At 41.2% G+C, this 12869-nt stretch overlaps 1 protein-coding gene across 1 annotated transcript in view; it reads left to right on the forward strand.

Annotated features, from left to right (window-relative positions):
- Positions 1-9354: 9354 nt before the first annotated feature.
- The window catches only part of LOC140122904 (astacin-like metalloendopeptidase), an 83006-nt gene continuing 79491 nt past the window's right edge, over positions 9355-12869 (forward strand). Inside the window, exon 1 of the mRNA XM_072144147.1 lies at positions 9355-9431. Coding sequence (XP_072000248.1) covers positions 9355-9431 — 77 coding nt within the window. The remainder of the gene's footprint in view (positions 9432-12869) is intronic.

A 12869-nucleotide genomic window follows, 5' to 3' on the forward strand; every position in this document is an offset into this window, starting at 1 on the left:
CTTTTCAACGTTTTTGAGAATTACACGATTGGACAAGTATTTAACAAGTGTCTGCGCTGGGAATGTGTCGCACGTGATCGGATTTTGGTGCAGCTGCGCTGGCTTCCATGCAGCAGAAATTGGGGGGCGGGCCGTCGGACGATCTGACTGATTCCGACTTAGCGCGGGATTTAACTGCTCCGACAGAGCGCACCAACTTTTTTTTTTGTGCACCTTTAACATGGGACGTGCATCACAATTCTGTCGGACCCTACATAACAAATGTGGCGCGCGGTCCGAATTTTGTGTCATGATGGGTGTAGTGCAGCCGTGACACAAATTTGTCGCAGACACTTCTAAAATACATGTACAAGCAGTTTTCACTGTAAATAATGTGCAAAGTCAGACAAAAAACTGGCGCAGGGGCTTTAATAAATGTGTGAATAAGCAGTAACATTATTCCTGACCATTACATGACTTGTATTTTCCAGCAGTTTTCTCATCTATAGTCTCTGTGTGATTTTTGGTTGTCCCTCGGGTGCTGGCTGGAGATCTCTCTCCCATGACCCCTCTCCACTTCCCTCCCCATAGACCTCTAGGAACTATAATGACCATTCCTGTATCTTCCATGCACACGATGCACGACATGAATCTACATCTTTTGTGAATTACTTACGAGGTATAATGCATGACGGAGTTGTAGTCGTAGGGCAGGTTCAAGGTGTCCCCGTTATCCAAGTCAAAAAGTCCATGATTCTCTGATTTGGGAGAAACAACATAGAGATGTGATTACAGTTTATCTTCTTGTTACCCTTAGTAGCAATGGGATTTTCTTGTCTTAATCTTACTATGCAGCACCTATAAGATTTGTATGAACTCAACTTCAACAGGACTCGCCGGCCATTAAATGTATATAACAACATCCTCTTTACCAGATATTATATGGAAAGCTACCTAAAATTTATGGCTAGTTTTTAGACCTTTATGATGTTTACATTTTTAACCTTAAAGGGGTTGGTCACTTTACCTCATGTATTTTGTAATGTGTGTGTAAGTGTGAGGGGCAGGATATTAGGTAATTTACCAACATATATCTAGTAATAGTTCTGCTCCGCTTTCTTGATATGTAAAGTGAAGCCTCCTGTCTTTTACCTCATTAGGCAGAGATTCCTGACCATAAAATGGCCGCAGATGGAGGGTCATGTGCTCTGTAACTGTCCATGAACAATCACCAGTTACAGATCACATGACCCTCCATCTGCAGCCATTTTATTTTCTCTGGCTGATGAGGTAAAAGACAGGAGGCTTAACTTTACATATCAAGAAAGCGGGAGCCTATCGCCACTAGTTGTGTACGGAATGTATATTCCAGGTGATCGGGGAAGGTCCATGTTGTCAGAACCCAAGTATCGGCTCCCGATGACCAATTCTACAGATGGATGCACCAGACAAAATCTTATCAGGACTAGAGGTGAGCAAATCTATTCATCCAGTCAAAAAAATTCAGTACGAATGTGGCGATTCTAAGACGTTACCGAATCTTGTATATAAGATAATAACGGAGGTCTAAAGGATCTGTCTAATGTACATTGATTTAAACTGACATTTTGATGGTTTCAGTATTTGTCCACTTGCACCTTATTCGTTAGGTTATTATCGTTTTAGTGAAAATTAAAAAATGAAACAATTTGTAGAAAATTTACGAGATAAGTACAAAAGTTTGTTTGAGAGGAATCAAGGGGCTTATATATCAAACCCAGGGAATTAAAGGGACGTCAGTTTAGAACCAAATAGATCCGGACCCGATTCGGATCTTACAAAAAAAGTGAATGTTGAATGATTCGCACGTCGCTAATCATGACCCCGTTAAGTGGACAGAATGTCAGACTCTACAGCAGATAAATTCGGTAATAGGATTTTGGTTGCACTCTTATCTGGCTTGTATAGAATATACTCACTTTGGGCTATATTTTGCCAATAGATGTTGATATACTGGTCTCGGTCATTCCTGGTAACTTCATGGTAGAAGCCCAACATGTGCATAAATTCATGCTGTATGAGGCTGTATTTTATACAGGAGGGCATGGCTACGCTGATCGTCTGTTTACCTCCAACCTTCCCAAGATACGACCAACACCTAAAAAAGAATAAAGCCTCAATAAATTATCAGTAAAGAGCCATGTAGCATACACATATCACATATATACACACATACAGCAAACATATACAGATACAGCATATACACACTCAATACCCCAGATGTCGGGACCTCTTGACACTGCAGGCCCCATAGAAGCTGCTATGGCTGCTACCCTTGTAATTATACCCCTTCTTTGTTTCCTTCTAAAATCAACATTAACATTTATGCTAATGAGCCACAAAGGCTATGGGCTTGTAACCAGAGCCCCTCCGTGCTGCAGATTCACAGGCTGTTACACTCTGATGGAGCACTTCCCGTCTCCCACTGTGAGCTCACTGCTGATATCGCAGGATGTGCAGGAGGGAGAGTGAGACTAAGACACAGCAGGCTTCTGTAACACGTCGATAGCCCTTCTGACTCATTAACATAATTTTAAAAGTTGATTTTGGAAGGGAGGAGGCCATGGATAAAAAATACAAGAAGATACCACAGTCCCGGTGCCTGGATCTATGAGTAATTGTTCCCTGGTTTGTCATGATGGAATTTGATGGTAAATTTGCTTTAAAAGCCAGGTTGGCCCAAGCCACGTTTTGTAGGATCAGTTACACATGGCAGCATCTCGACAGACGCCACAAGGAGATGGAAATTCAGAAATGTTGAATTTTGTGAATTTTATGTGCCCTAACCCCTTGGTCCCAATGCCACCACCAGCAAGAAGGTTTACCCCCCATCCCTCAAATACGGACACTTGTGCATACACGAATAAGCCAAGTATGCATGTGTTTCGGGAGGAATTTCTGTTGGCCAAAAGAACATCTACTCAACATTTTCTCAGTGCGGTTATCCGGATTATTTACTTCCCAATCGATAGTAAAGACACTGTAATCAACAAAGGCAAAAGTGATCAGGTTTCATACCCATTTCCGGACTCTAGACTGAAATAGTCTTCTTCATTGGTTCTTTTGACAAACTCTAAACAGGTCGTTGTCTCAAATTCCTTCATGGTTAGATTGAAGTATGATACTTCGTAATCACCTGGAAACAGAAGAATTGGCATGAAATATTTACATCATTCTCTGGAGACCAGTGAGCACAGGATCTGGACCGGGCCTCAAATCAGCCCATGTCTGCTCCATCATTACAAGGGCCCACGAACTTCAAGAGGGGAATCAGTCTGCGAAAACATTGAGGGTCACGCAAAGCCTTAGACAGGTCACAACTACATCAAAGATCACTTACTGTATTCAGGGGCGATGACATACGGGATCCGAACTTTTCCATCTGATGATTTTGGCCACATGCACGTGGGGCATAGTTTAGCACTGCGCGTTTGCTTAGTTTTAACGTCACCCTTCACGAAGGTTTGAGCGATGTCTGAGCGGAAAAAATATACAATGAATTAAAAAGGTTATTTATAGTAAGAAAGTTTTCATAAAACGACTTATTGTTGAAATGTGCATAACGTATAACACATATTAAAGACATTGCCCATGTCCTTATCTCAATTAAAAGACCTTACTTCCTGTTCTGTAGAGATCACTTTTAAGCAGCCACCGAATTATCATCCCAGACAGAATTACAATAATTTATTCTTTATATAGATGAAACAAGATTCCACATTTAAAATATGTGATGTCATAGCTCTCGTCCTCCCCCTCCTTGTATGGTAACCCTTGCACAGGTCACAGAGCACGCCCTCAACGGTTTCCTATGGATATCATTGAGTTATCTTTAGACCGCAGTTTTCTACAGTCAATGTAGCAGATTTTAAAAAAATAAGTTATTGTACAACAAATATTGTTGAAGAATTTGTGGGATTTGTTTTGTTTAGATTGTTTCCTATTTATACATGTCCCTATTTATATTAAACGTTTTAACCTTACTTCCTGTTCTGTAGAGATCACTTCTGGGTCACCATCTCATTATCATCACAGAATGGATACAAATATAGTATAATCTTTATGTAGATGACACAATATGTGGTGTCACATTTCTACTCATTTCCCTCCCTGTACACAGTAACCAATACACAGGTCACAGGGCATGCCCACAACAGTAACCAATACACAGGTCACAGGGCATGCCCACAACAGTAACCCATACACAGGTCACAGGGCATGCCCACAACAGTAACCCATACACAGGTCACAGGGCATGCCCACAACAGTAACCCAGAGACAGGTCACAGGGCATGCCCACAACAGGTCACAGGGCATGCCCACAACAGTAACCAATACACAGGTCACAGGGCATGCCCACAACAGATGCCCATCTTACAGATGCCAATAAATCATGTTTAGAGTGCCGCTTCCTATGGTCAATGTGGCTAATATGAAGCATATATCTGAATGGGCAGCCGCACAGAATTAAAAGTATACAATCAGGTAATAAAAAAAACAGATTTGAAATAAGATTCAGATATTTTGATATGTTGTCTCTATTAGTAACAATTGTATATGGGATATTGCCTTCAAAGGAATTTTCCAAGCCCTATTGATAACCTATTCCTAGGATAGGCTATAATGTAACCCTGGTGGGGTACTGAAAATTTTTTTTACCAGGCATAGTTGTACAGGCCGTCCCCAAGTTACGTACAAGATACATTCATTAGGTTTGTTCTTAAGTTGAATTTGTATCTTAGTCACAGTAGGTAGAGAGTTCTGTCTGTAACTAGGGGTCCTCTGAAAGATGAACATCTACCACCAGGATGAAGGATTGTAAACCAAGCACACTGACATACTGATCTGTGCCCCCTCCAGCAGGACCCACTTTTCTTTAAGCTTCTTATACCTTTGTTTTTAAACATAAAAGGCTTTAAACATTATGCAAATTAGCCTGGGGGGCTTCGGGTTCTATTAAAACTGATGTAGCCTGGAGCGCCTCAGGCTCATTTGCATAATTAAAACATTAAAAACTTTGTAAAAAAACTGGGAATAAGAAGCTAAAAGAGTAGATCCTGACACAGAGGGCACACACCAGTATCCGTGTACTTGGTTTACAATCCTTCATCCTAGTGGTAGATGGTCGGTGACAGTTGGGGACAGCCGCCATGCATTTCCTAATGGCTGTGCTTGGTATTGCAGTTCAGCCTAATTTACTTTTAGTCCAATTTACTGGCAATTAGCTGCAAATAGGTGGATTATTAAATAGTGGTACCGCCATTGCGCCACCAGTCAGCTGACCAGCGGTTAAAATAGGACATCAATATAAATGGGGTGTAAGTCCACATATAGGTTTAGCATGTTTTATATATGAATGACATTTTCTAACTTTTCCCAGAATGGTCAAAACTGTAATGATTCTCAATAAAAAGGTAACAATTTAATTTGAGGACAAAGCAGAAATCTCACCTTTGTTTGCAGCCGTCATTATTTCCAACATTGTCCTGTTGTCCTTTCCAGAAACTGAAGAATAAGGGACATAGGACAGAGAAGCGTCAAGTAGATGCAGAGAAAGCTCGCAATACATTTGTAATGGTAGAGGATGAGGAAACAGATTAAAAACTCAATACGGGAAATGTAGGATACCCTGGAGCCACTCCGCCGGCGACCGCCCCCTACACACCGACATGGGGGCTGCAAAAACAATCCCAATTTTTTGCAATGCTCAAAAATGTTTAATTGCCTCCACCCTACAAACTGTCCTAGAAGCCCCGATCAATGTCCCCCCAATATGAGTAACTGATGGACATGAAAATAATACTATTACTGGCTACGATTTATTCACAAGAATAGAAATGGATTTGGGTCTTTGGGGGGATTTATCAAAACTCTGATGGGTCTGATGTTTGTGTTTTTTTATTCCAAAAAGTCACAAGTCCAACTTTTTTGGAGTCACTTTTTTGGCACAACAGACCGGTCAGAGTTCTGATAAATTTCCCGCACTGTGTTACATTTTGGACCTAACACATAATACAAAAAAAACTATTCACAAAACTGTTAATTTTATGAATTCTAACCATTTTTAATTGTCAAAATTTCTTGGAATCCCCCCTACTGTAAACTATGGATACAGATCTTATCAGGAACGAAAAAGGAATTAGCTCCTTGTGTTTCCTCGCTATCTCTAATGGCTATTTGACAAATACACAACATGTAATTAAACAGGAAGAGGACCTGAGGTGTATGACACACATCTAAGCAGTAGCTGCAAGCGTGACAGATAGTATCCAGATCAATATCATGTACTAATAGCGTTGGACTTGTGGTCCTTGAGGCAACCCTCCATCCACCACCAGGAAGCAAACCAAAGTAGACTTCAAATTTGGATATCTTTTTTAGGACCTCTGAGGTCCACTATTGGGTTAGAGCTGGTCCCACTGGAGGATCATCTCGAGGTCTTGTGAGCCAGTGAGAACTTTAAAATACAAAAACTACAACAGATAGTAAAAAACACAACCCACAAGGTCTCCAAAATGTTGAAACTATGGTCAAACTGGTGAACTAGTATATGACCTTCAGGAGACGAACACAACTATGGGTATAACGTGAGAGAGAGGATTTGCGATAGAGAGAATTATTTGTGAAAAAAACTTAGGACATCTGGTAGACCATGGATGTCTCGCCCTCTAGATGTACAGGTGTCAGCAAGCAGGATCCTTCCTTGGTTGTACATGATCTAAACTCCAGATATCTCTGAGACCCAGAGTTGTAGATTTAAGACCTCGATCTGCCACCACATAAATCTCTCCCTACTCTACCCCTAGTGCATTGTGCTCGGACTTATCTACTCTATATCCTCCATAACTTGTACAATCGATTAATTCAAAAACTTCTCCCAAAAATTGACACGTTAAAAAGCAAAATGATAAAAAGTTTACTTACGGTTCATATCAAGTCCTTGTACCTGTAAGAAGAGAAAGACAGATTTAGGATGGGAAAAGGAAGCGAGTGCTGAATACAGGTCTATCTACATCTCCAAAGGAAATGACAGCTGAGAGACGGGAGGATCCAGACTCACCAATATTGGCTTTGCCCAACTAAGTGAGCAGCCGGCCAGGAAGAGCAACACGACACTGAGCTCCATGATCAGGTATGACAGCTTTCTGTCTTCTGCTAGTCCAAGTGGAGGACAGCTGCTATATATACTGATATGAGGGCAATAAGGAACCAATCAGCAGACAGATATTTGATCACAGGGAAAAAACTCCCCCTATTATTATTCGGTCATAGGGTCCACCCAAATATCTTCACAGCATCACCTGCATGGATTACACACTGATATCTAGAACAGGTTTTAACGGATTAATGAAATTGCAAATTTTAATTTTAGGGTTTTTTTTTCACGCCTTATTTGGAAATTTCCTGGAGCATATGAATTCATACAGTTCCATGCTGGAATGTGTGAAGTGTAGGGTGTGCATGGTGTCCTATAACAAAGTGACTCTGCTGAGGTGTCTTTCTGATATCATTGGGGGGAATATGTATAAAATAACATATTGGGGGCATTCATATAAATTGTCATGGTATATATATATATATACTGCATGTATAATGTATAAGTAATTTGTGAAGGGAATTATATACAGAGGGTGGTTTTATGTAACAATATCTTTAATTCATTGGCAGGCATTCTGTATAAAATTGCTGATTGGGTGTCACTAAATATAATGACCTGGGAGCCATTATATAGAAGGACACAATAATTTATTAAAGGGATCATTATATATGGGTATATGATAGATATTGGTATATATATATATATATATATATATATATATACATTAATATATCAGTATATAAGATTGTTTATTATGTGGGGATAAATATATATATAAAATCATTTGTTGGGGAGACATTATACATAGGAGGTGCAGTACATATGTTATATATTTAAGAGGTTTATTATATTGAAGGGATCTCTGTTTATTTTTGGTAAATATGGGGGAATATTTTACTGTGATTCACAAAACTCCTCCGAGGTCAATCTATAAAATCTGGCCATCACACATCCCAATTTCCACGGCCTGAGAACGGATGTTGCCCCATCCATGAGACGAGTTGAGCCTTTTGCCTCAGGCAGCACCATCTGCAGCACGATGGGGGGGGGGGGGGCAATATCAGGGGAGTAGTCACCTGCCTTAAAGCAGGACCTGACACCTAAACATCTTGGGGCTCATTTATTAAGGGTCCGTCGGGCGCATTTTCGTCGGGTCCCCGACGATTTCCTTTTTGCGCCAAATTGCCCCTGGGATTTTGGCGCAACTGATCGGATTTTGGCACATCGGCGGCGGCTTGCACCCAATAGAAATTGGGGATGCATGCCGTTGGACGACCCAACGGATTCGGACAAACCGCAGAATTTAAAAACGCGATTGTGTCGCAAGATCAAGCACTCACATGCACCGGGAAGAAGCAGGAGAACTCCGGCGGACCTCGGGGCAGAAGCGACACATGCAGGAACTCGGGCGCACAATCTTCATGAATCTCGCCGGACGAGAATCCTCATTGGACAACGTGCCGCGGGATTGCGACAGGACCGGGTAAGTAAATCTGCACCACTGGGGCAGATGTATAACTAATGTCCCAAGATTAGACAGTGCTAATTTAGACTAGACAGTGTTATTCTGCACCAAAATCATATAAGTGTCTGGTGTGGATGATGAATCCTAGTATAGTACTGTCTAAGCAGCACGGTGGATCAGTGGTTAGCACTACAGCCTTGCAGCGCTGGGGACCTGGGTTCAAGTCCCAGGGTCAACTTCTACAAAAAGTTTGTATGTTCTCTCTATGTTTGCGTGGGTTTCCTCCCACATACTGGTAGGTCAATTAGATTGTGAGGCCCGTGGGGACAGGGACTGATTTGGCAAACTCTGTGCAGTGCTGCAGAATCTGAAAATATCAACATCTCTCTACTTTTGATTTCACTGCGATTGTGTCACAGAAATTCATAATCCAGCATATATGTTGACCTTTAATAATGACATTTGCCCCCCTTTATCCCTTCAGGCCCTTTGCATTTATTGCCTTTCAGAATTATACTTCCTACATTCAAAAACCAATATCTTTATTATTTTTCTGATCACAAAGCTTCTTATCTGCAGTACAAACCGTCTTAGGCTACATTCACACAAACGTATTGAGGACGTATATACAGGCGACGTATATACGTCGTATATACGTCCCCCATACGCGACAATAGGCGCACGGAAGCCACACCTATGGCACCATACCGTGCCATAGCTGTGAGAAAGATAGGAATACAGCACCATGCGCAATGTTCCTCTATGTTACGACATGTGCCCGTCGTTCTACAGTCCGGCGGCACATGTCAATGTGAATGTAGCCTTAGCAATGCATTGTGTACGGGCTGGGTAAGGACATGCTGTCTATGGGGGATGTACGTATGACCGCAAGTAGCGTGAATGCAGCTTAAAACTCGGAAGCTGGAAAGACATCCCAAATGTTATGGAATTGAGAAAAAATGCAGTTTTGAAATTTTAAGGTGGGATTTTTTTGCAGGGTGAGGTGATGCCACCATTTTGGGTACTGTACAAATTTATGTTCACTTTTTATTAAAATTTTTATGTGTTATTGTGTTATTATGGGAAATGTCAAAAAAGGAGCCTTTTTCCGTTACAGGGGCTCACCCCCATGAATAACTGTTTTTATGTTTTGATAGATCAGGAAGTTTGGGATGCAGCGATACCTTTATGTTTGTTGGTTTATTTATTTTTATTTGGTTACTTGGAGAGAGGGGGGTTTACATTTTAGGTTTTTATTTGTTTAATTTTTTTTTACTGTATCTCTAGATATTTGCACCTTTGAGGTCTGATCAGTTACACAGTACAATTTAATTCTATACTACTGTAAAAAAATGGATTAGAGGATTTGTAAAAGAGGCCGTCAGCAGCCCATGTACTGGTGTCATTTAAGTGCCGTGTCATTGGCTGTAAGAGTTATGACCTGCACTGATAGCAGGTGTTAGCTGCAGGTGTTAGCAGCATAATGCAGTTAACACCTGCTATGCATGGTGCTCATATGCGTCACATGTCATTAAGGTGTTAATACTATTTTGAAAACTGTACGACAATTTGATCACTTTTAATTCCATTTTTATGGGTCGTGAAATGGTAAAAATGTTTTGACATTTGAATGTTTTTTTTTCTGTTAAAGCATTTACTGTATAGAAAATTTTATTTTATTTTTTAAATGACAACTGACTTATGTAGAAAACATTTTATTCTCTCATGGTTGTTCTCTTAAATAATATCTTTATTTTCTGGAACAAAGAACTAGAGTGGTGAAATTTGGATTTTCTATAGGGTTGGGGAGTTACCATAGAACAGTAATTTTGTAATTGTAATTAAAGGTTTGAATTCAAGGATTTACTATGTGGGATAAATAAAGAATACGGGGGAGATTTATCAGAAGTGTCTGAGGTAAAACTGAACTAGTTGCCCAGGAAAACCAATCAGAACTCAGCTTAAATTTTGTAAACAGTTGAGGGAAAATGAATATACAATTATGTATACAATTCTGCACTATTATTTGTGACCGTTCAGACTTGACAGGCACAAGCTACGGCTAGTGCGCAGACACGGGGCATGAACGCAGAAACGTGCGGCCTACTCTGACGCTGATCACACTCCGCTTGGCTTGGAGGTGGCATTATGGGGGAAATAATCATAATTCCTGGTGGTGCGATAGGAGTTGCGATTATTTCAAGCCTTGTTCAAACCCTGATAAATGTCCCCGAATGAGTTGACCATGAATTTCTCTATATATCGACGTATTCCATAGTCAGATGTAACGGCATCTAACAGCTAAAGCTTGGTCAAAACTGGGTGATGTAACAGGCTCAAAACTGGGTGATGTAACAAGGCCAAAACCTGGTGATGTAACACGGCCAAAACCTGGTGATATAACAAGGCCAAAACCTGGTTATGTAACAAAATTCAAGACAATTACTTAAAAGAAAAGAGGAGTGGCAAGGTCCCAGACAACCGTCCAGACCTCAGCCCAATCGTAAAGCTTTGTTGGAACCTTAAGATAGCGGAGCCTAAATGACTTCACCAACCTCAATGACCTGAAGCAACATCGTAAAAAGTGAGTGTGAGAAAACTTCCCTACAACTATATGATAGTCTACTAACTAAAGTAACAAAATGAGGACTACAGGTTATTTCTGTAAATGTTTTTTTATTATTGGTTATTGGTAGAGATGGGCGAATCAATTCTAACGAATCAGAATTTGTTTACAATTTCAGGAAAACTTCGATTCATCGATAATCCGAAGATTACGGTGATTCGTGGGAAAGAATTTCAATTTTTTCCCCCCACTTATTAGCAAAATAGCCGAAAGCACAACGTGTTACATGAGGAAGAGAACTCTGGGAAGAAGAAAAGAGCATGGCGGTACTGTTCCTCACTGTATGGGGGTAGTGTTCCTCACTGTATGGGGGTAGTGTTCCTCACTGTATGGCGGTAGTGTTCCTCATTGTATGGAGGTAGTGTTCCTCACTGTATGGGGGTAGTGTTCCTCACTGTATGGGGGTAGTGTTCCTCACTGTATTGAGGTAGTGTTCCTCACTGTATGGGGGTAGTGTTCCTCACTGTATGGCGGGAGTGTTCCTCACTGTATGGCGGGAGTGTTCCTCACTGTATGGCGGGAGTGTTCCTCACTGTATGGGGGACAAGAACATTGTCGTAAAAAGTGAGTGTGAGGAACTTCCCTAGAACTATATGATAGTCTACTAACTACATTACCAAAATGAGGACCACAAGTTATTGCTGTTAATGTGGTTATTGAATATTGGTTATTGGTAGAGATGGGCGAATCAATTCTAACGAATCAGAATTTGTTCAGAATTTCTGGAAAATTTCGATTCATCAATAATCCGAAGATTAAGGTGATTCGTGGGAAAGAATTTCAATTTTTTTACCTCCACTTATTAGCAAAATAGCCGCAAGCAGAGTAGTGGCAGTAGTGTTCCTCACTGTATGGCGGTAGTGGTCCTCACTGTATGGTGGTAGTGTTCCTCACTGTATGGTGGTTGTGTCCCTCACTGTATGGGGGTAGAGTTCCTCATTGTATGGCGGTAGTGGTCCTCACTGTATGGTGGTAGTGTTCCTCACTGTATGGTGGTTGTGTCCCTCACTGTATGGGGGTAGTGTTCCTCATTGTATGGCGGTAGTGTCCCACACTATATGGCGGTAGTGTCCCTCACTGTATGGGGGTAGTGTTCCTCACTGTATGGGGGTAGTTTTCCTCACTGTATGGGGGTAGTATTCCTCACTGTATGGAGGTAGTGTTCCTCACTGTATGGGGGTAGTGTTCCTCATTATATGGCGGTAGAGTTCCTCACTGTATGGCAGTATTGTTCCTCACTGTATGGGAGTAGGGTTTCTCACTGCATGGTGGTAGTGCTCTTCACTGTATGACGGTAGTGTTCCTCACAGTATGGCAGTATTGTTCCTCACTGTATGGCAGTATTGTTCCTCACTGTATGGCGGTAGTGTTCCTCACTGTATGGTTGTATTCTTCACTGTATGGCGGTAGTGTTCCTCACTGTATGGCAGTAGTGTTCCTAACTGCATGGTTGTATTCTTCACTGTATGGCTGTATTCTTCACTGTATTGGAGTAGTGTTCCTCACTGTATAGCGCTAGTGTTCCTCACTGTATGGGGGTAGTGTTCCTCACTGTATGGCGGTAGTGTTACTCACTGTATGGCAGGAGTGTTCCTCACTGTATAGGGGTAGTGTTCCTCTCTGTATGGGGGTAGTGTTCCTCACTGTATGGAGATAGTGTT

The sequence above is a fragment of the Engystomops pustulosus genome, chromosome 3, assembly GCF_040894005.1.
Source record: "Engystomops pustulosus chromosome 3, aEngPut4.maternal, whole genome shotgun sequence".
Classification (NCBI taxonomy): Eukaryota; Metazoa; Chordata; class Amphibia; order Anura; family Leptodactylidae; genus Engystomops; species Engystomops pustulosus.